General features: G+C 51.5%; 1 protein-coding gene across 7 annotated transcripts in view; it reads right to left on the bottom strand.

Moving 5' to 3' along the window:
- Positions 1-22,146, bottom strand: part of Rnf123 (ring finger protein 123) — a 34,320-nt gene that overhangs the window by 4,503 nt on the left and 7,671 nt on the right. For 5 of the 7 annotated variants that reach the window (XM_074059647.1, XM_020173479.2, XM_020173477.2 and 2 more), the window contains exons 2-35: positions 21,636-21,812; positions 21,272-21,356; positions 17,222-17,301; positions 16,995-17,089; positions 16,611-16,665; positions 16,414-16,499; positions 16,057-16,143; positions 15,776-15,843; positions 15,491-15,616; positions 15,023-15,137; positions 14,839-14,943; positions 14,260-14,385; positions 14,057-14,149; positions 13,912-13,985; positions 13,020-13,137; positions 12,728-12,827; positions 12,493-12,554; positions 12,256-12,327; positions 11,908-12,028; positions 11,191-11,292; positions 9,908-10,014; positions 9,460-9,658; positions 8,952-9,097; positions 8,615-8,698; positions 7,847-7,954; positions 3,644-3,821; positions 2,867-2,941; positions 2,632-2,719; positions 2,440-2,527; positions 2,270-2,354; positions 800-939; positions 514-702; positions 350-425; positions 34-118 (exon numbers count right to left, since the gene is read on the bottom strand). In XM_074059647.1, coding sequence (XP_073915748.1) covers positions 34-118; positions 350-425; positions 514-702; positions 800-939; positions 2,270-2,354; positions 2,440-2,527; positions 2,632-2,719; positions 2,867-2,941; positions 3,644-3,821; positions 7,847-7,954; positions 8,615-8,698; positions 8,952-9,097; positions 9,460-9,658; positions 9,908-10,014; positions 11,191-11,292; positions 11,908-12,028; positions 12,256-12,327; positions 12,493-12,554; positions 12,728-12,827; positions 13,020-13,137; positions 13,912-13,985; positions 14,057-14,149; positions 14,260-14,385; positions 14,839-14,943; positions 15,023-15,137; positions 15,491-15,616; positions 15,776-15,843; positions 16,057-16,143; positions 16,414-16,499; positions 16,611-16,665; positions 16,995-17,089; positions 17,222-17,301; positions 21,272-21,356; positions 21,636-21,717 — 3,500 coding nt within the window. In that variant the 5' untranslated portion in view covers positions 21,718-21,812. Of the gene's footprint in view, positions 1-33; positions 119-349; positions 426-513; positions 703-799; positions 940-2,269; positions 2,355-2,439; positions 2,528-2,631; positions 2,720-2,866; positions 2,942-3,643; positions 3,822-7,846; positions 7,955-8,614; positions 8,699-8,951; positions 9,098-9,459; positions 9,659-9,907; positions 10,015-11,190; positions 11,293-11,907; positions 12,029-12,255; positions 12,328-12,492; positions 12,555-12,727; positions 12,828-13,019; positions 13,138-13,911; positions 13,986-14,056; positions 14,150-14,259; positions 14,386-14,838; positions 14,944-15,022; positions 15,138-15,490; positions 15,617-15,775; positions 15,844-16,056; positions 16,144-16,413; positions 16,500-16,610; positions 16,787-16,994; positions 17,090-17,221; positions 17,302-21,271; positions 21,357-21,635; positions 21,813-22,146 lie in introns of those variants that run through there. The other 2 variants (XM_074059649.1, XM_074059650.1) reach the window with 2 other exon arrangements.

The raw sequence follows: 22,146 nt of genomic DNA, 5'->3' as shown, positions 1-22,146 counted from the left end.
CTCCCATGGGGGCCAGCAGTGCTCAACACTCACTCTGAGGCTGGACCATGTACTAGAAGCTGCACCAGGATGCCTGTCACTGCAACCAGGATGGGGTAGTGGTCCACACTCTCCAGGCCTAAGGGGAGGGAAGGAAAATGAATACCCACATGCTTCCATGGCAAGGGCTCCAGGCCTAACTGATACCATCAGTCTTTCCCACTGTCCTTCCTACAGAAGGTCAAGCTGAGGCTGGGGGGTGCTAACCCTGGCCATTCTAGTGCAGAACGGAGAATCAGGCATCACTGCTCTTGGCACAAGAGCCAAGGCCTTTGGTGTGCTGAGGTACACAGGGCATCTAGATCCTTACCAGGTAGCCGTAGGGTGACCACACGGTCAAAGAGGTTCCTTTCAGCTGTTACCCGGTTCAGCACCTGGTTCAGCAACTGTAAGGGCAGTAGCCTGTTGGTGGATGGGCGAGCTCAACACTGGAGCATCCCCAGAGTCCCACCTTCCTTGACCAGATGGACACACCTGTGCAAGACGCCGCAGCAGCATCTCAGAGGTAGGCTGGGACCAGTCAAGGAATATCTCAGGCACCAGAGTGATAGTCATTTCCAAGACACGCAGCAGGCTAACCGAGAGGTCAAAGCAGGTGGCACACACCTTGAGCTGTCGGCTGTCCACAAAGTTCCGCTCCAGCCGTTCAGCAGCCTGCTGAATCTGAGCCACCAGCAGTAGTCAGAGAGGCCTGGTTACATCTCAGGACCATCCTGTGGCCCCTGCACCACCTTAACCCACCAGGTTCACCATGACCCACCTCCTGGATCATGCCGATGAACTCAGAGAAGGCCCAGTTGAGTTGGTTGAGGACGCTGTTGAGGAAGCTGGGTGCCACATCGGGACCCTGCCGCAGCAGGTCTGCCATATGCTGCTGCAGCAGGGTGGAGGGGCAGGGCTCTGCAGGGACACAAAGAGGCAGCATTATCAGGGACTCCCAGACAGTAGCTCTGCCTCTTTACCCTGTCCTCATTCCTTGGGTCACTGATACAAGAACAGAAAGATGGCTCCCTGGGAACAGTCAGGTCATGAAGGCTCAGGTAGGGGATATCTGTGAGTTAGGGCTAAATCTGTCCCCTCCCTCTGCTGGTAAAAGCCATAGGCTGCAGGTGTTTCCAGCCTTACCACCCCTCTCCTGCCACTTCCATAGGCCTAGAACAGCCACACAGCTGCAGCCTGACCCCAGCAAGTTCTAAGTCACATACCTGTCAGGCAGGGTCAGACACAGGGTGACTTAGATCTTCACTAGTGTCAAGGCCAACTTCTCTAAGAGCCTAGTCTGAGCACTGCTGTCCTCTACTGTCCTCTGCTGCCCTTGGCAAATGGCCTGAGTGATGGGTGCCAAGTCTGGGTTGGCAGGCAGTAGTAACCAGAGCTCTCAGCCTCAGCTGGCCCGACAGCCCTCTGGTGCAGATCAATAGTTCCTGCAGCCATAGGATGTATCTGGCCTCACTTCCCCTATCCACTTGCAACTCAGTTCCGCCCTAGAGGCAGGACAGAAGCATTTGGCAAGGAATTGCTGTGTGACTCTGCCCAAGGTACTCAGCCTCTCTGGGGACACTTGAGACAAAAACACTGCCTACAAGGGCAAAACAGTATGTGCACATTTTGAGTTCTGTGTGACAGGCTCTCTGTAAGCTGCAAGCTCCAGGCGTTGGGCCAGGCCTAGGTGAAGGTCTTCAGACTCAAAAGACTTCGCTGGGCAAAGCAAGGAGAGAGCACAACCTCTGCTCCCAACCAAATGCTTGTTACTCTAGGAAGTCCCAAGAGTGTCCTCTGGGAGCCAACTTCCACCCTGCAGCCCTCTCAACTCAGGGGTCCAAGACCTAAGCCAAGCCCTGGGTCTGGCTCAGCAGATAAGGGAGAAAGATAATACGCTGGGATTAGGCTGGAGGTCAGGAAACTGGTACAGAAAGCAAGGGACAGTATCTAACCCACATGAGCTTTCAGCAGGTTGGGAATGTATGGTCCCTTTTCACTGACCCCTGCAGACTGACAGGCCCAAAGAGTAAATGTGGAACTGTGGAGTGAGAGGGAGTAGTGACAGAGAATCCCTGAGTTGGGAGGAAGTCAGGAAAATGGAAACCAAAGGGGACAGGTAAGGAGTCTGGAACCAGGCACAGATCCAGGAGGAGCAGGAGAGTCTGAAAGAACCCAAGAACAGCAGACAAGGACCAGCAGATCGTGCTAACTGGGCTGTTGCCAGGACTGGCCCAACCTGGATACTCACTCTGGAGGCTGGGCAAATTGGCATCCTCTGGTTTGGTTTTCAGCAGATGTGGCAACCGTGTATAGCGGTACCCAAATCCACAGCCCTGGAAGTGTGGACAGCAGGAGTCAGTGGGGCAGGGCATCTTTCTGTCCAGCTGGCCTCAGCCATTCCCCTCAGGTCAGGCTTACCCTCCAAAGCCGCACCAGGATCCAGTTGGTCTGGGCCCAAGGCCGTTGCTCATAGGGTGCCAGGAGGTTCCTCACCATGGCAATACGCCTGCAAGGGTGAGGGGTGGTAAACACAGGGGGAAGCTTGGCATGGTACTATGCAAAGCAAAGTGTGTGCCCCCGCCCCCCTGCCACATCCCATTCCCTACTCACTGCTCCTCAGGGATCCGCTCCACAGCCCTCAGGGAGTGTGGGTAGCACACGTAGCTGGCTAAGGCCTGCATCAGTGAGTCTCGAATGTCTGTGGGAATAGGCTATGCTTCAGCAGGTGCCTGGTGTAAGCCCTAGCCCTATGCCTCACACCATCTGGTCACAATTTACATAAAAACAGCCTGCCAAATATGCCATCCCATCCCCATTGCCCTGGGCCCTCTGTAGGGTAACTTACCAGTGCCCACAATGCGTGTGTCAGCAAAGTGTTTGGCTAGGATGGCGGCCAGACGGGTCAGGGTCTCTTCATAGCCTGCAAAGGTGGACAGTGAGAACTGATGACTGGGAATGGGACTTTAGGGGCAGGTACATTCCTTGATGGGGAAGGAGGGTGTGGCTTGGTTAACTGGCCCAGAACTGGCTCCAAGGGCCATGCAGGAATCGTGCTGGTATCTGGCAACACTGGGCAAGGCATTCACTGGCATTTGGGGAAGAGCTAATTCACACACTCACTGTGGGGGATAGGTAGGTCCTGGCAAGAACCCTGACAAGGGCTCTAACCTATTTTGGCAAACAATGACTCAGTAGTCAAACACACTAGTCCCTGTAGCTCTGGCTTTAAAGACAAAGCCGCACAGAGGCCTGGGGCAGGGCAGGATAGGAGCAGGACAGGGCAAGGGCCTGCCAGCTCACAGCCTGATCCAGACATCTACTGCCAGGCCCAACCTGCCCCTGACCCACTGCCACTCTCCGTGACAAGTGCCATGGTGGCAGGATGAGGGCCAGCTGGCAGGACCACGGCAGCTGTTCAGCAGCATCAGGGAAGAAACAAAGGTCAGGGGTCCCCACCCATCTGCTCTACTCTCAAGACCAGGGAAGAGTTGCTCCATCTGTGGCTACAGACATAAGGGCAGAGCAAAGACTTGCTTGATGCCACAGGGCCAAAAATCAGAGCTCCTGGGTTCACACTAAAGGACTCTTTCCTGCCCCCTCTCATTCTGAATGGTCATATCACCTGGCAGCTCCTCCATGCTATGCACAGGGCCAAAATAATTCTTGAGAGCACTGTAGCTGTTGATGGCCACACTCAGGTAGAACTCAGGCATGAAGGCAAAGAGAGATCCCGTGCGATCCCCATGCTCAATGGTCCGCAGGCAGACACGCAATAGCCAGTAGATGTCTAGCATTTTCTCCTGCAGAAGGCATACAAGGCATTGCTGGACTGTTCACTGGTCACTGGTCACAGGGACATGATCTGGTCTGGGGATCAGAAAGGCCTTCCCAGGACAGTGACATCAGGACTGAGACTTGGATTCCAGGAAGTCTGAGGAGTAGTTCAAGCAGGGGCATGTTGAGCCTGGAGAGGGCAGTACTGTGACCCAGACCAGGACTCACGTTTGCAAGAGGCTGATGATATGAGCAGAAGTCTGTGTAGGAACACTGCCCAGTACAGAAGGGGCTACAGGGACAAGTCGGGACAAGACAGTGAGGAAGCCATAGCTCATTCAGACCCAAGATGGCAGACAAAAGACAAAAGGACTGGATGGCTAGGACAGGATGTACTGTTGGCAAGGGAAAGGTCATAGTAAGAATGGGGCCCATTTTTCTGGAAGTGGTAGAGCCTCCACAGAGATCAAAAGTACTAGAGAAGGGCCAGATGCCATGGCTCATGGCTGTATTCCTAGCTACCTGGAAGGCAGAGATCAGGAGGATCAGTTTGAGGCCAGCCTGGGCAAAAAGTTAGTAAGACCCCATCTCAACAAATAAGCCAAGTGTGGTAGTGTTTGCCTGTCATTCCAGCTACATGGGAGGTTGTAGATAGGAGGAAAGCAGTTGGAGGCTGGCCCTGGGTAAAAACTAAACCCTATCTGAAAAATAACCTAAAGCAAAAAGGATTATAGGTGTGGCTTAAGTGATAAAGAGCTTGACTAACAAGTGCAAGGCCCTGAGTTCAACCCTCCAGTGCTTGGGGGGTGGGGAAGTACTAGAGAAGCAGGTCTGGTGTAGGGAAGAGGAAGTGTGAAGGAGTAGGTAAATTTTGGTTTGGAGCTCAAAGAAGCTGATAGCAAAGTGGCAGGCAGCATGACTGCTGGTGGAAGAAAGGCCACAGAAAACAGGTGAAACCTGCTCAGAGTCCTGTTCCCCACAGTGTGGTTCCCAGAGAGGCACATGTCAGGTTCATGAAAAGAGTCACAAAACAGAATGAAGCCTCAGGCCCCAGTTCAAACCCATGGCACACATGCTCTCTGGGTGGTCCACAGTATTAGCACTTCACACCAGCTCTCCAAGGTGTTTCAAAACTCAAGGAATGGAGAAGATATAAGCAAGGGGCTAGAGGGGTGGGCCTGAGTCCACACATGGGCAGTGGACATCCTGCTGCCACAGAAGGTCAGGGAGGTTTGAGTCTTAGGTAGAGATGACAATGGTACCAATGTTGCCAAGGGGCCAGCTGATGGAAATGGCTATGTGCCAGCATGTGTGTAGAGTTGGGGCAGACTCTACAGAGACTTGGCAGGACTATCTTGGAGCGGAAGAAGAGCCTGAGCTGGAAGAAAATGAGGCAGCTAAGACACAGAAGGAAAGAAGAAGCTGTAGGCAGCTATAGAGTCTAGGAAAGGCCTTATACACTTTTTCCTTTAATAATGTCTCAAAGCAGACAAGTGAGTGACTGCTGAAGATACAGAGGAAAAGAAGAAAGTTCAATATAATAAAGGGTATGTTGAGATGCCCACATCTAACATCACACTCAGTAGCAAAAGCTTGGAAAGATTCTTTCTCTAAGACCAAGAAAAAGACAAGGATGCCTACTTTTGCCACTTCTGTTCAACATACTATTGGGATTCTTAGCCAGAACAAATTAGGAAGGAAAAAGAAATAAAAGGCATCTAAATTGGAAAGGAAGCAGTAAACTCATCTGTTTGCAAACATAACCTCACATGTAGCAAACCCTAAAGGTTACACACAAAAACTCAGAATAAAAAATTCTACAAACTTGCCTGATGTAAAATCAACACACAAAAATCAATTGTGTTTCTCTTACACTAACAATGAACAATCCCAAGAGGAAACCAAAAAAACAATTCCATTTACAAAAGCATTAAAAAGAAAAAAATACTTAGGAATAAACATAACCAAGAAGGCAAAAAATTTGAAGCTATACTGAAAGCTACAAAATGTCGCTGAAAAAAATGAAGAATCTAAATAGGTACTCTGTGTTTGTGTACTGTTAGCTTAATGTTGATAAGATGTCAATACTACCCAAAGGAATTTACCAATTCAATGCAATACCTACTGAAAACTCAGTATTTTTTTTGCAGAAATAGAAAAACCCATTTAGAGGCTGGTGGTGTGGCTCAAGTGGTAGTGCACTGGCCCAGCAAAAGTTCAGAAATTCATATGGAATCTCAAAGAACCTTGACTAGTCAAAACACTACAGAAAAAACAAAGTTGGAGGTCTCACACTTCCTGATCTCAAAACTTACTGCAATTAAAAAGAAAAGTAATCAAAATAGTATGATACTGGCATAGACCGATGGCATGGAATAAAGGAGCCCAGAAATAATCCTTCACATAAGTTACAGGTCAATGGGTCAACCGATTTTTGACAAGAGGGCCAAGACCATTTAATGAGAAAGGCCAGTTTTTTCAACCAATGGCATGGCACTAGGAATACTGGATAGTCACATGCAAAAGAATGAAATTGCAGCATTGCTTTATGCTACATAAAAATTAACACAAAATGGATCAAAACTGTAAACATAAGACTTAAAAATACAAAACTCATGCTGGGCACTGGTGGCTCACACCTGTAATCCTAGCTACTCAGGAGGCAGAGATAAGGAGGACTGTGGTTCGAAGCCAGCCCAGGCAAATAGTTCATGAGATCCTATCTCAAAAATACCCAACACAAAACAGGGATGGGGACATGGCTCAAGTGGTACAGTGCCTGCCTAGCAAGCATGAGGCCCTGAATTCAAACCCCAGTACTGGCAAAACAAACAAACAAAAACAACTCTTAAAAGAAAACAGAGAAGGGCTAGCTCAGTAGAAGAGACTTGCCTAGCATGTGCAAGGTCCTAGGTTCAATTCCCAACACTGAAAAGAAAGAGGAGAAATAGAAAAGGGATGGGGAGAAAGAAAGAGAAAGGGAGGGAAGAAGGAAGAGAGAGAGAGAGAGAGAGAGAGAGAGAGAGAAGAAAAAGAAAGAAAGAAAAACTTAGAGGAGGAGGGGAAAAAAAGAAGGCAGAGAGGTGAGAGGCAATGGTTCTAAGAAGATGGTGTGGGAGAGTACAGCTAGATTGTCTAAGGAGGCGAGCAGGTGCAAAACTCTGATGGTGGGAAGGAAATTTCCCGGCATGAGAGTCTTTAGGGTCCCGAAGACAAGGTAATCTGTGGCAGCAAAAGAGGAAGGAGTAAGAGGTGGGTGTGGTTTAGGTTTAGGGAAGGAGCCACCAGGAGAAACACCAAGGAGAGATGGCAGGATGGAGATGGGGACACCAAGAACCTAGTCGCCCAGTTCTGGGGAAAGGGCAAGCCTCAAAAGATAGCAGACGCCCTAACATGGACACCTGGTGACAGACTCAGGGCACCAGTGGTAGGAAGGAGCTATCAGGAGAGATAGGGAGAGGAAACTAATCAGGAGGGACTGAGGCCTGGTGTCAAACTAGAGTCCCAGAGGGAGTGCTCCATCCATCCCTTTATGTACTCCCTAGGCTGAGTATCCTGGGAGGGCAGAGGATTCTCTTTCTGGCTCCCTGCTGTGTGTTTTGAGAACCTGGGATGGAACCTGGCATACTCCAGCCTTTGGGTACATGTTATTGAATGAGCGAGCAAATGAAGGAGAGTAAACAGGAAACCGGCCAGCAGCCTCAAAGGTAGAGGTGAGTCAGCTAGAAGTAGGTGTAGAGAGGGTAAGGCAAGGGAGGGCCACAGAGCCCTGGATGTGCTGGGAGAGGCAGAGAGGTCAAGGACTTAGAGGAGGAGCAGGAAGAAGAGGCAGGTAGATACAGACCTTGTTCACCAAACGATGGATTGGTGAGCTGGAGGCATACTGGGGGTCTAGAAGAGGGAGTCTCAAGGTGGGGAAGGGGCCTCTGTGTGCCAGAGGTCTAAGAGGGTGGGGGGTATCCAGGGTCTTGACACAAACCTGGCTAACACATGGCCAGCCAATGAGACAGTGATTTGGGTTGGAGAATTGCAGTTAAGGCCACCTACTCACCTGGGAGTAGACAGTGGCATGGACCCAGGCAAGACGGCGGCTCAGGTGGTCCAGCTTTTCTGAGAAAACTTTCTGGCTCTTGGTCAACTCTGCAAGGATATCTTTTCTCTGTCACCCAAGGGGGAAGAAGGATAATCAGGACACAGTCTTATGCCTGGGTACTCTCCCCAGGCAGCCTGGTAGGGGTCCTACTAGTGCAGGGAACAAGGGATTGGGTTCCATTTTCAAAACTCTCGCTTGCCACTGGTAACTGGCTGTGACCCTGAGCAAATCCCAGAATAGGGCCATGGTTGTCCTTAGCATATGGAAGTGAGGCCCAGCTGGGGCTCTGTGAGCCACAGTTGCAGCTGGCCAGATCCAGGGCTCTGGTGATAGTGGGGGCAGGGAGAGCTAACAGGGAAGCCCAGCAAGCACAGCAGAGGGTCTCCAGGGGGTAAAGAAGCCAAGCTCTGCTTCCTGCTGACTCTGCAAATGGCCAAGAAAGCACTCAGGGTCCATCCATAATTGATGAAGACAGTGGGTGTACGTTAGCACTTAGTGGGCTGGCATAGGCTGCAGCTGGTTGATGGGGCTCAGACTGTGGCAGGTCCCACTGCCAGCCTTGCTCTCACTGCTGTGATACAGTCACAGCAGGGGCAGGGACAAGAACTGCTATGGCAACCCCAGAACAAGATTTCCTTTGTGGAGTACCCTGAGGACTCCAAGTAAGAAAACTGCCCCTGTGCAACACCTTATATCCCCAGACCTGTCTGCCTGCCCAGGCCTTACCCGTTTGGGGCACCTGCGGAGCTTGTCCTCCGTGTCCCTCAGAGCCATCGCGTACTCACTGACATCATCGGACACACCCACCATCTAGAACATTAGACATCACATATCCAGGGTGACCCGTGGATACCTCACTTAGGCTTTCTCAGATGCACTCTGGACCTGGACACTGCCAAGTCCCCAACCTTAGGTCCAAGGTAACCTCCTCCCACAAAAATAAAAACAGATCAGGGCTTAGCAGCAGAAACTTATCTTTCTGTGTGATGTGCTTATGTGCACACATGCATCCAACTACGGAGAATACCCTTTACCCAATGTGCATAGACCAACAGTGCAAGACCTTGCCCAGCTGCTGGTGGACGCTGAGATTATACATCATGATGGTGCCATCCAGGACTTCCAGCAGTGAGTTCTCGGTGAGGAGCTGCTCAGGTTCCTCAGGGGGCCGCCCCAGCAGCAGGCCCTCATTCCAGTGGCTTCCCTCAACTGAGGAGTAGGATGGGCAGGGTCAGAGCTGGGCCATCCTGGTTCTTTCCTAAGCCTGTGCTTGTATGGGCTTCACAGCAAGAGAGGGAATCCTTTCTCCCTTCCCTGCCCAAGGAGTGTATTACAGGGAGAACAGGGAGAGAGGGGTGCTGGGCAAGACCCTGCAGTGCCAGGGTCTATTTCTGTAGCATTGATTTCCTGCCTTCAAATTGCACTTCTTGTGCCCTTGGGATGAGGCCAGGCCATAGGGCTAAGAGGTGGGGAATACATGTTTGGGCTTTGCCCAAGGTGTGTGTGTGGGGGGGGGGGGCGGGTTGTGTGCACAGTAGAAAGGTCCATCAACAGCCCCGCCTGCCACCTACTGTCCTCACGAGTCCTCTGCTCCACACTGAGTGTGCGGACCTTCACTTTATCCGAGGTGCTCAGAGGCCGCCGTGGGGTCATGAGGCTCACGGCTGCTGTGCTGAGGAAGCGGTTTGCTCGGCCCAGGGTTGGAGAACTGAGCCAGCCAGGCCGGGGCAGAGGTAGTGCCCCTCCAATGGCTAGGGCCTGCATGGGGCGCTGTGGGGGAGAAAAGAGGCCAGAAGCTACTTAGCTGCCCAGGACCAGGGATGCAAAGGGCTTCCTTGATCCATGGGACAAGGGAATGGCCAAGGAGGGTTCATGCCACCACCCACAGCAAGGGAACCTGCCTGGTGAGAAGGCTCTGTCTGCGTGGAGGGGAGACGACCTTGTGCAATACCCCTGCTCACATGATAAAGGAAAAGCCTAACATAAAGCCCCCACCCCCACCTAATTCTACTGCCACACCTGGGCTGCTGCTGGGGCTGGCTCCTCATCCTCATCCAGGTCATCCATGGTGGCCGCCTGGAGTTCCATTGGGTCAATCACAATGTTGGCTTTGGAAGCAAGGTCATCTGGGAGGAATGGCAGGATAGGAGGATCCCCAGACCAGTGGCAAAGAGAGAGGCCATGGGTGGAACTGTCCAGGACAGTGAGAGAGCACCAGCAGGCCGGGCAGGAGGCCTTAGAGGGCCTCCCCCTAGCCCCTCTTCTTACTCCAAAACAGCCTTCTCTCTGCATACCAACAGCCCCTCATCTAGCAGCAACTTAGCACACATCATCACACTCTTCCTGTCTGTTACATTTGTTTCCTGTGATTCTCCAGAGCTTCCCTACTCTCTGACTCTCTCTTCCCTACTCTCTTTTGTCCATAGACAAAAGGAGGTCTAAGGCTGCCTTGGCTTCTGCTTGCCTTACTTTGTACCCCCATCCCCCACATAAGCTCCTCTTCCCCTCTAGCTGACAGAACCATCTGCCCCGAGCCTTGCTCCTGACTGGTTCCCTGGGCACTAAATTTGTCATCTCATCCTCCTTCTTTAGTCCTTTTCCTGATAGCATGGCACTTCAGTCACCCTCAACTCCTCCCTTTCACCCATTCTCTCCTCCCCCTACCTAACTGGTACAGGCCCTTATCTTCCACTGTCTGGACAACTGTCCCCTTTCTCTCTGTTGTCCACCTTGCAGCAGCCAGAGGGAAGCTTCCTATAGTTCAGACCCACCCTCACTTTGTCCAGGCCTTCCAAAGCAGCCTCTGGAATGAGACTACCAGCTGTGTGGCCTGCCAGGGTCTCACATTTGCCTCCTTTCCCACCGCTCCCTGATTCACATTTTGTTCCCCAGCACAAACTTCTCTGTCTTCAGGCCATTCTGGGATGTTTCTGGCTTCCTCGTCTTTGGGTATGCAGTGCCCTCAGCCCTTTGTACTGGGGCAACCTGTGCCCATCCCTGAAGGCAGTTAAGGCAGCACCCAAACACCTCCATGTTGAGATCTCACAATCCCATCAGCGCACTTGCCCTTATTTCATCAGTGTGCTCCCAGCCTTCCTTTGGGGTAGGTGCCCAGGGAAAAAGATAGCTGTTTGGACCCAAGACAAGAGGCAGCATGACAGGTCAACAGCTCCCTCTCTGAGTGAATAGAGGGACTTGGGCGCCCTCTGGTGGACACACAATGGCTCATCATCCACAGAGAGCACGCTCAGGGACTGGTCTACCCAGTCAGGCCCACTTATCACCCACCGGCTTGCATGTACCTTTGAGGGTCTTGCGAAGGTGTGAAAGGAGGCCCCCAAGGCGCTGCAGGTCGAAGTAGTCCACTTTGCCATTATAGAAGATCTGAGGTGGGATGTATGCCTCTGCGACGAAATGGAGAGGCTGGGCCAGCAATTGGGGCTCAGAAAGAGGATCCTCCCCAGAGAGTGCCCTCTACTATGGCCTAGCAGAGCCAGGGACTTCTGACCTTGGCCATTCACTGGCCCAGGCCTCCCTGCCTCTCTTACCCCTTTGCCATTTCAGGTTAGTGCCAACATTGGATAACTTGAAGGGGGCATTCTGAGCAGTTGGTCACTCAAGGGGGAAGTGAAGGGCCACAGCCCTGTGGGATATTACCCAATCCAGGTGGGTAAGGATTCCTTCTGTCCAAACACAGGGCCCATCAATACCCATCCAAGGCAGCTCTACAAAGGACTGCACAGAGATCTGGGTGAGCTGAGACTAAGGAAAAGAGCTAAAAGTGGGCAGGTGCTTATGGGGATGGTCAGAGCAAACATGGACTCAGTGGTCCTGGAGTACAAGACTCCTACTGCTCCAAGTGGAGAAGCTGCCTATGGGTAAGAGGGGACTCAACTAGGCAAGAGACTGGAGACAATTCCCAACCCCTACCCCCAGATCAGCAGTCCACACCAACACCAAGGACTACCCTAGACCTGCCTCTGTCCAGCCTTGCTAACCTAGGGCCTGGTGCCACTTACCCTCGCTGAAGGAAGCACGGGGGTTGGAAGCCTTGTATTCATCCCAATAGAAGCGCAGAGCAGAGATCAGCCGGTGCAAGAAGCAGACCATGTACTCAGGGGGGCAGAGCATTGGCATGTTCTATAGGCACAGGGAACAAAACATGCATTGGTGTTAGCCCAGAGCCCAGCCCATTCCTCATCTAAGGCCCTGCCCCAGGATCCTGGCTTGGGCAAGGAAGGAAAGGCAGCAGAGAATGGATCAGGGAAAGGCAGGCATATAAGGAAGGCTGAGAGGTGCCAGAAGCCCAGAGCATAGCCCCTGCAACATAGCCAGGAATCCACAGTGGCTGCCTGGAGGATACCTACCCCCCGGCCACTGGCGTTCTCCTGCAGAAACTTTCGGAACTTAGTCAAGAAGATATACCTAGAAGCTTCACCCTTCAAGGCAGGAAAAAATGAGGCTGTGGTGAGCTGGACAAGCTTTGACTGGACAAGCTCAATGCCGCAACTCACCCTACCCTACCAAGGAAATATGTGCTAGTCCCTGCCAAAACATCACCCCTCCCAGCCAAGGACCCACACAAGGGTCTTGGTGTCACTCACCCCATTATCATCCTTATTGTCCAACAGCAGCTTCAGAATCTGGACCTGTAGTTCTTCCACCACTGGGAGTGAGGTGGGGAACACAGTCCTCAGGCTCCCAGGATGGGAGAGGGTAGAGGTTTGTGTCAGGCCTCCACCACCAGGGTTACCCAAGCCCAACCTAGGTGTGGTCAGTACCAATGTCCCCAAGTATATATGCACAAATCCCCACCCCCCCTGAGGTGAGGGTGCTAACCTTCAATGCGCTTTTTGAGCCTCTGGCAGCCCCGTTCATAGGCCCGCCGCCGTTGACGCTCCTCAGTGGTTTCCTCCTTCACTTCCTTACTTTCTCTGCCCTAGGAAGGGAGAGAATAGAAGATAGCAGAGTTTACCAGGGCCTTACCCAAGCCTACTTCAGACAAGATTCCCACCCCCAGAACTCCAAGGACCAGAGCTGGGGAAGAGGCCTATATGCTATGTGCCAGGTGGCTCAGGAACCCTGTGCCAGCCCTCACTGCCAACTCCCACCCCACTAAGAGACGGCCCACCTCCCTGCTGGAGCGGTGGGGCCACCAGGTGGTAGGAATGAGTTCATGCAGGCCAGCCTCCTCCACCCGCAGGGGGCTCTTGATGTAAAAGAAGACAACAGATCGGAGCATGTCGAAGCTGGTGGCTGTCAAGGCAGGAATCAGCTCACAAAAGGGCAACCTGCACACCCTCATGAGTCCTCCCTGGAAAGCCCACCCCAGATCTCCCACCACCAAAGGTGCCACAGTCACTATTTGTTTTCCCAGACCTTGAGTCTCAAGAAAAACCTATAGCAATCAAGCCCAGCAAGCCCAAAACACAGCAGGTGTGTGATAAAGTTTTGTCATAGGAACAGGTGATTGTGAGATGGACTGTGGAGAGGGCCTCGTGGCCTCTTCCCAGGCCCCCTAGCTCTGGCCCTTCTGACTCCCAGCTTTGTTTCTGATTGCTGGAAGCTGGAAGAACCTAGACCAAGGAGACAGCTAAAGCTCAGGCTTCCCAGACACAGGCCCAAAATCTAGCCTCTTCCTTTTCCTCAGCAGCTCCTCACACTGGAGAAGCAGGAAGAGCCGTCTCCTGGAACCCCACTATGGAACCTCATTGTGAAACACAGGCAAAAGTGGAGGCTACAGCTGAAGAGGACAGGTCCTGGGGCCTCCCCAAACCTCCACATAGCCACAGCCTGCAGTTATCTGGACAGCCCTGCTCAGACTGGCCAGGCAGCTGTAGTCTACTCTGACTTCCTTGTTCTGCAGAGGTGCTGGGAGGATTCAGCCCAGGGTCAGGGACTCAGCTCTGGTCCTCCTGAGTCTCTTTGGGGTCCCCTGGCTAGATGAACACTGCCTTCTCTGGTTTCTGCTGATTCCAGAGGGCACTATATGGCTGGCCTGCCTGGCAGCAAGGGGAGGATACAGGACGTTGCTAAGCAGAAACTTGCGGGACTTCTCATGCCTCAGGATGGAGATAGTGAGCCGCAGGTAGTGGATCTGTGGAGAGGGAATGCTCAGAATTGGCAGGTGAGGCCCAGGGGGCTCAGGGAAGGGACATTCGTTCCCACCTGCAGGCCCAGGTCTGGAACGATGGGTGAGAACCGGTACAGCCGCAGCAGAGACATCATCAATTGCTTGAGGCAATCCTGAACCTCATAGTCCTGGGAAGAGATGCTAAGGCAATCATTGGGGGTGGGGCTTTTCCAAGATCCTCCTCATAGCTCCACGGTGGGGTCTAACAGCCTGGCCTAAGCCTGGTTAGGAATCTCACCTCCATGAAGAGCCACAAGAGGTCCAGGACCTGGTGCACCAGAGACTGTGCCTGTACAGGCGTGCCCTTCTCCACGATGCCCAGCAGGAAGCCCATGAGCACAGCCTCCACCAGGTACACCTTGCGCTGCACCAAAGGCACTAGTGAGTAGGTGGCCTTCTGTTCTGCTTAGGGCACCTCTACCCTAGCACATGCTTAAGTCCACACTGAAGGGTCAGGCCTCAGGCACACAGTCTTGGGCCCCTTAAGCAATACACAGTTGAGCCCTTCCAGGATTTGACTGAGACACACAAAGGGCCACTGCCCCACAATCCCTCTAGGGCTTTGCACATGCAGTTTCCTTAGCCTGTGACATCATCACCCTTCAATCTTCTTCTACAATATACTGTGACGGAGATGGAATGTTTGCTCCTCCCGGGGGTGCTGTACTAGATATCTAAGGACTCTGGTTATATGGGACCCTGCCAGGTGATGCTACTGGGCTTCATGCAACATAGCACCCCAGTCCCTATCACAGACATGTGTACCATGGGCATGTCTAGCACAGTTTGCCTATTCCCCTCCATGATGTCCCCTCACCAGGAGTGGTGCAAAGCGATGGAAGATGTGGGCCAGCGTGAGAAGGACAGTAGGCTGGCCCTGCAACTGCCACTCAGAGCTGTCCTTCTGCACCAGCCGCCCTTCCTATGGGGGAGGAGAGGAATATTGTGGGAAGAAGGGCTGGGGAATGATCCCAGCTCACCTAGCCCAGACCCTGGCTCACCACAGAATCCAGCTCCACACTGAGCACTGCACGGAAGCAGCCCAGTAATCTCTGAGCCCGTACCAGGTCAGCACATGGTGGGTCCTGCAGGGGCCGGAAGCCCGCAACTGGGTAGGTGCCACAGAGTTAAGCCAATAACGCTTAAGATGAGGCACAGAAGCACTCCTCTCTCCCACCGAAAGCCCAGGGAAGGGTGACCTGGTTTGTATCACAACTTTCCTACTCTGTCCCTGTGGGGCAAAACTTCTCTACCTATTTCATGTTCTTCATTTGCCCAATGAAGACAATGCTGACACTTACCTAACAGGTTGCTTCAAGGACTACTGTCCATGGACCCACCAACCTAAGCTACAGCTTATACACTTCTTGCAACAGCCAGGGCCTGCCACCAGCCTACAGTGGTCCTGGGGTAGGGAACTCCTCATTCTAGATGCCAAGCCACCCACAGCCATCTTCCCAAAATGATATCGCAGAGGACGGCTGCCAAAGTTGAAGGCCACAGACTCCTTAAAAGACAGGCTGATGGCTGGGAAGTAGGCCATGCCCAGGCCTCTGGACAGGTTCTCAAAGGCAGTGCCCAGTGACACACCATTCCTACAGGAGGAAAAGGGTGGGTCTGAGGGCCATGCCAGTAAGGGTGTGGTTGTCCACCTCAGGCTACCAAACTTAGCCTGACCCCCTTCCAAGAACAGGAAACTGGGGCAGTCATGGAGGTCCCTGAGGCCAAGCCTATGATAGCGGTGGGAGACTCACAGGCAGAAGGACAGAGTACCGTCATCCAGGTCAATCAGGCAGCTCACAATGTCCCCCGCTGCCCACGCCTGCCATGAGAGGAGGTCTTACACAGAAGTATAGCAGCCTGCCCACGCTGTACCCCCAGCTGCATTTCCAGGACCACCTAGGGGAGACTGGCCGCAACTAGAGATGAACCCCTGTCCTTTCCTCTGTCTACAGTCCTTCACAGCTGCCCAGTGGTCCCAAAAAGCTAGGGGATAGCAATGGGATTGGCGATCTACAGGGGACCTGGTCCTCACCTTGCCATAATTCGTTGTGGTCACATTCCACTTGCGCACTCGGTTCCCATCATAGGCATAGGAGTTGTGTGTATCTCCAACCCCCTCCTAGGAAGGAACTGCCTGTGAGGTCAGGGGGAAGCAAGCAGGGGGAAGGCTAGAGCCCACCGGTCACAATCTTAGACCCTCCATGGCTCTAGAGAAGGGGGCCAGTGCTCGTGTGGAGGGTTGGAAAGTGGTAAGTTCTACCCTGGATGTTCTGGAGTACACTAGGGCACATTCCTTCCCCAGAAGGCAGTCCAGCCCAGGATGCTGAGCAGGTTCTGGGAGCTGTCCTTGCTCTGATGAGACCTGGGAGGGTCCCTCCACTGCATATACCTCCTGATTGAAGCGGCAGTTGATGGTGCACCAGCCAATCTGCATGAGCCCCTGAGAGGAGATGAGCACCTCGTAGACCCACTTCCCTGGAAAGAGCAAAGTTAGGGCCAGCAGGCAGGTGAAGACTGCCTCTTGCCTCAGGCCTGAGCTCTCAAACTCTTTCCTGACTCTCTGGGCTCAGTGGAGTGTGCGCTCACCTTTGTACACGCAGGTGGTAGAGCGGATAGTGCCAAAGTTGCTGTGTCCAATCACCTGGGTGGGGAAGTGGGGTGGTAAGCTTCCTCCCTTATGCACAGCTCCTATCCCCAGCTGAGCAAGCCCTTCAGAGGCCGAAGGGGGTGAAGGAACTGTGCCTGTGTCAGGAGGTTCTGAGCTGGAAGCATGGTGGAAAGAAAGGGCTTTATTGGGAAGGGCCTAGGGTTGGGGAAGGTTTCACAGCTAAGTCAAAAGGCTTAAAGGGCTGAGAACACCATGGTCTAAGGCCATATAGATGAGCAAAGAGAACTGGGCCATATTAGGAGGAGCTTGGGGCTGTGTCAGAAGGGACTGGGCCAGGCATCCCAAACCTTGCCCTCACTCACGCCCAGGAGGTCATCATCCACCAGAAGAAGCCCCTCAAAGCCTCCTGTGTGGTCTAGGACCACAGTGGATGGGCCAAGTCGTCCTTCGACCTCTTCTGAGAAGGAAAGAAGTGTGGGGTCAGGCATGGCAGAGGTCTAACAGATGTACAGGGTGTACTGAGCTTCCCCGAGAAGCCTCTGTAGTCCAGCTTTGCTCCCTTACCCGAATGCAGAGGATGCCCACATACCCTGGCTTTCTTCATCCTCGTTGTCCACCTGTAGCAGCTGGTCCATATGCTCTGGTAAATTCTGGAAGTTCAGGGGTTTCCTGGGGAGAGTAAGAGGCTGCCAGGGACCACAAGTCCTAAAACCAGCCAGTGGACACTAAACCCCTTCCTCATTCTTTCTGATGAGATTCAGAGAGTGGTTGCCTGGACTACAAAAAAAAAAAAAAAAAAAGACTCTGCCTACTCCCAGACTCTGGCATGCTGGGAGTTAGAGGCTGGATTAGCCACTAAACTAAAAATTATAGCCAATTTAATATAGCATGTGTACCTCAGAATTGTTTAAAAAAAAAAAAAAAGACTTAATTCCTTTATAAAAAGGGAACAGCAGCTGTATGTTAGAGATGCTGTGAAGATTCCAAGGAATAACATGCTCCCTGAATAGCCCATAATCTGCCCACTTTCAAATGCATCTGTGTTGCTGAGAGAAATGTCAGTTCTCCAATACGGTCAGTACTAAGGTTACCTGGTCCAGTCCTTGACCCTAGGCCTATGGTTCCTTTGGGAGTAGATTTCCAGTCTTCCCACCAGCAGCCAGGGAAGTTTGCTGAACCAGATACATCCTGGCAGTATGAAGGGTTTGGTCCTCTGAACTGCTGGCTGGGCTCTGTCCTCTACCAACCTGTCCATAGATGGCCAACAGAGCACATGGTCCACCTGCTTGCCACTTGCTTCAGACAAAGGGGCCAGAAAGTTTTGTCTTGGTGGCTGCCTCATCTTCTTAGCACATGCCCAGAGTGAAAATGGCTTGTTAGGCCAGACATAGTGGTTCATGCCTCTAATCCCAGCACTTGTGAAGCTGAGACAAGTGCAAACTGCAAGTCCAAGGCCAGCTTGAGCTACATAGCAAGACACTGTCTCAAAAAAGTATGTGTGTACTTGGGTGTGTGTGTGGGGGAGGAGGAATACTGTTTAATGCTGGCCACCTCTATCTTGAGCTCAGCTGCTAAGAATAGCAGGCAGCAGGGTGGTGGCAACCAGCAGCACTTGGAGAAGCAGAGACCTGATGCCCATCTGGACCCAGCCCATAGACTGCCAGCACCTTCTCTTTCCCACTTAATCTCAGTGCCTACCCCCACTCTTTCACCTAGACAGTAGGCTCTGTAAGGGGACAAAGATGGTCCAAAGCACCAAAGGACTACTCACAAAGTAGCTATGACCCAGGCTCAGGGATCACATGCCCCTCTGCTGTAAGCTCCACTGACCCTGAGCTGCAGGAAACCGAGTTGCATAAGGGTCCCTCCCCACCCCTGTTAAGCCCTAAGCCAAAGCCAGGGGCCAGCTATGCAACGGGTTGCCCAACCAGTAGCATGGAAGGCTAAAGCCAGCCCTGTGTCTGAACATTCCAAGCGTAAAAGAAACTTCCACAAAAGCAGTTCTTGCAGGACCTCGCTTGAGAGGGTTGTGTTTGTGCCTGTCCCCAAAAGTACAGGGCACACAGCTATGGGCAGCTAGACTGAGATAGCCTCCACCAAGTGCCCATTTGGCCAACTCCCACTCTTACTTGCTTTTTCTGGATTTCCCAGGGTCCTACATCTCCACAACCACTGACTGATCACTCCACCACCTGCTCTCCCTCCTGGTGGCTAGAGTACTAGCAGCAGTGGAACCATCTCTGGTATCACATGAGGTAGGGATCAGATGGCCTTGAGAACAGGCCAGGACTGGAATTAGGGTGAAGGTAGACAGGAGCCCTTTATTAGCAGGAACTTTCTGACCACCACAGCCATTTAAGGGGAATGGGAAATGATGTTGCCTTTTGGGCCTGCCCCAAAGAGCAGAGACTGTGAAGGATGGAAGAGCCCAGGTGCTGAGGGGCTCATACCTCACTGCAGGGAGGGAGAATTTGCATGACCCTGTAAAGAAGTAATTTGGATCAGGCACAGTGGCTCATGCCTATAATACCAGCTATGTTGGAGGCAGATATGGGAGGATTATGCTTCAAAGCAAGCCTGGGCAATAAAAGTTAGCAAGACCCTATCTTAAAGAACAAGCCAAGCATGATGATACACATCTATAATATAAACTGTGCACAGAGGCAGAAGTGGGAGGATTGTGGTGCAGTTTGAAGCTGGCCTAGGCAAAAAGGCTTGGGGTGTAGCTCAGGTGGTAGAATGCTTGACAAGCAAGTGCAAGGCCCTGAGTTCAAAACACCAATACTGTTTAAAAAAAAAGAGAAGCAATTTGGCAAAGGTCTTAAAAGTGATTGCAGGCTGGGCATCATGGTACACACCTATAATCCCAGAACTCAGGAGGTATTGAGGCAGGAGGCTTGTCAGTTCAAGGTCAACCTGGGTTACGTACGAGTAATGACGGTTCAAACAGTCTAACCACAATGCTATACTCCAACCCTGAGCAGCTTCATATCATGTTTACAAAGGCAAAAGTCCTTTCCAATGAGGACAGTATTATGGGCTACAACAGACCTTTAAAAGATGTTTCCGTATTAGGAATTGATTTTTGTTGGCCCTCAAAGATGCCAACAAAAATCAATTCATAATATGGAAAAATACTCCTGGGATAATGTATGAATATAAAAATTGGATTCAAACTTCTATAAACTTTTGGAAGTGATGAATAAGTCCATTCCCTTAATGGTAAAACTTACCAAGATGTATGTTTTTTTGTTTTTTGGTGGGATGAGGTTTGAACTCTGAGCTTCATGCTTGCAAAGCAGGCACTCTACTACTTGAGCCATACTTCCAGTCCATTTTGCTCTGGTTATTTTGGAGAGAAGGGTCTCAGGAACTACTTGCCTGGGCTGGCCTCAAACCACAATCCTCCCAATCTGAGTCTCCTAATTAGCTAAGATTACAGGAGTGAGCCACTGGAGTCCAGCAAGATGTACATTTTAAATACATGCAGTTTACAGCATGCCAATTATAATTCATAAGAAAAAAACTTTTTTTTTTTTTGTTTGTTTTGAGACAGTGTTTCACTACATAGCCTAGGCTGGCCTCAACTTCATGATACTCCCACCTTCATCTCCCGAGTGCTGGGATTACAGGTATGTGCCACCACACTCAGCAAGAATTGTTTTGTGTCGTGGGGACTAGGGTTTGAACTCAGGGGTTCACGCTTGCAAAGCAGGTGCTCTACTGCTTGAACCACACCTCCAGTTCATTTTGCTCTGGTATTTTTGTTTTTTTTAATTTGTAGTTGTACTGCTCTTGTTATTTTGGATATGGGGGTCTCTCAAACTATTTGCCTGGACTGGCCTTAAACCTTGCCTCTATCCTTCCAATCTCAGCCTCTCAAATAGCTAGGATTATAGGCATAAGCCACTGGCACCCAGCTCTGACAAAAATTTTTAAGAAGGGCAACAAAAGTGATGAGTTTAAGTTTTCTATACAACAAAGTCTGAACTACATACATTATAAGATAAAGAAAACAGAAAGGGCCAGGAACTGGTGGCTCATGCCTGTAATCCTAGCTACCTAGGAGGTAGAGATTAGGAGGATCGCGGTTTGAAGCCAGCCTGGGCAAATACTTTGAAAGACCCTATCTTTAAAAAAAATCCCATCACAAAATAGAACTGCTGGAGTGGCTCAGGGCGTAGGCCCTGAGTTCAAATCCCAATACCACAAAAAAAAACAAAACAAAACCCAAAGATCAGAAAGGAATCACATTCAAATGATCATGTCACAATAACAAGATGACAGATGATTTTGCTTGTATCTGATTTGAAGTTCCTGTACTTTTAACTTTTACATGTAATAAAATGTATTAAACTGGCAAGGAAAAAGACCTGATGGAGTTTCTACTTCGTGAGTTCAGGCAGAGAGAACTAGGGGCCCAAGTAGGGTAGAGAGGGTAAGTACAACATCCTCAGAAGGAAGGAACTAGCACTGCCTGGAGAGAGGAACAAGTAGATTCAAAAGGCAGACTCTGCCACAGGTCTCTCTGTTGGGATCAGAGTGAGAACAGAACCCAAGATACCCTTCCCCATGACTGCAGCCTCAACCTCTAGTCTGGTTCAGCAGAAAGAGAAGGGGTTTTCCCACCCAGCCATACCTGCTGGTGGTTGTAGGGGGTGCATGGTCAGGAGAGGAAAAGATGTGGTGCAGGTAGTCATTCAGCAGCTTCTCATGTACAATGCCTAGGCCACAGGTGAGAAGGGAAAAAAAAGAGCAAGTGGTCAACACAGCTCCTGGTCCCTACTGGCCCCAGAGACTGCTGGTCTTTAGCCAGCCACAGGGGTCAGAAAAGCAGCCATGCTGGGTGCACTGCTCCATGGTTGCTGGTCAAGAGCTGGCTCACAGGAACAAGGTATGCTGGAAGGCTCAAGGTTCACTGATCCTAGGACTTCGCTGCATTTATTCTTTTCTCCTCATTCCCCCAACATAGGGACCATCCTCCCTGCTCTGCCAGCCCTTACCTGTGACCCCCGACTTCTCAGCATCTGAGGTCAGTCTATAGCTCTTGCGTGAGAAGGACATGCCAGCCCCCTTGGATGCCATCCTTCATCTCTCATGGGCAGTCAGTGGTCCTGGAGGCTGAGCCAGATGCAGTCTGTCTACTCAAGGCCAGCCAAGGGCCCTCCCAGACCTCAGTCCTGCAAAGGCAGGAAGGCTTAGGAACAGGTGAGGCCAGAACCATGCACATTCACTCACACATACCAAACTAGGGAAGAGGAAGCAGGGAGCAGGGACTCCTAACTTCCTACACCAGGAAGGGAGATAGGGACTAGGCTCAGGTGCCAAGGATGTCATGTTGCACACTGTGTGTCAGATATTTGTTTGCTGAAACCTAATTTAAATATCTCCGTTTTGGGGAAATCAGACCAAAATGTCCCAGAGAGGTAGCCTAGAATCAAAGCCCCTGTATCCACCTCAGTTATAAGCCACACTGGGTTCAGCACACATCCATAAGAGAGGACCCTGTAGCTA

The sequence above is a fragment of the Castor canadensis genome, chromosome 17, assembly GCF_047511655.1.
Source record: "Castor canadensis chromosome 17, mCasCan1.hap1v2, whole genome shotgun sequence".
Taxonomy (NCBI): Eukaryota; Metazoa; Chordata; class Mammalia; order Rodentia; family Castoridae; genus Castor; species Castor canadensis.
Note: the sequence above shows the minus strand (reverse complement) of the source record. Positions and strands in the feature narration are given on the sequence as shown.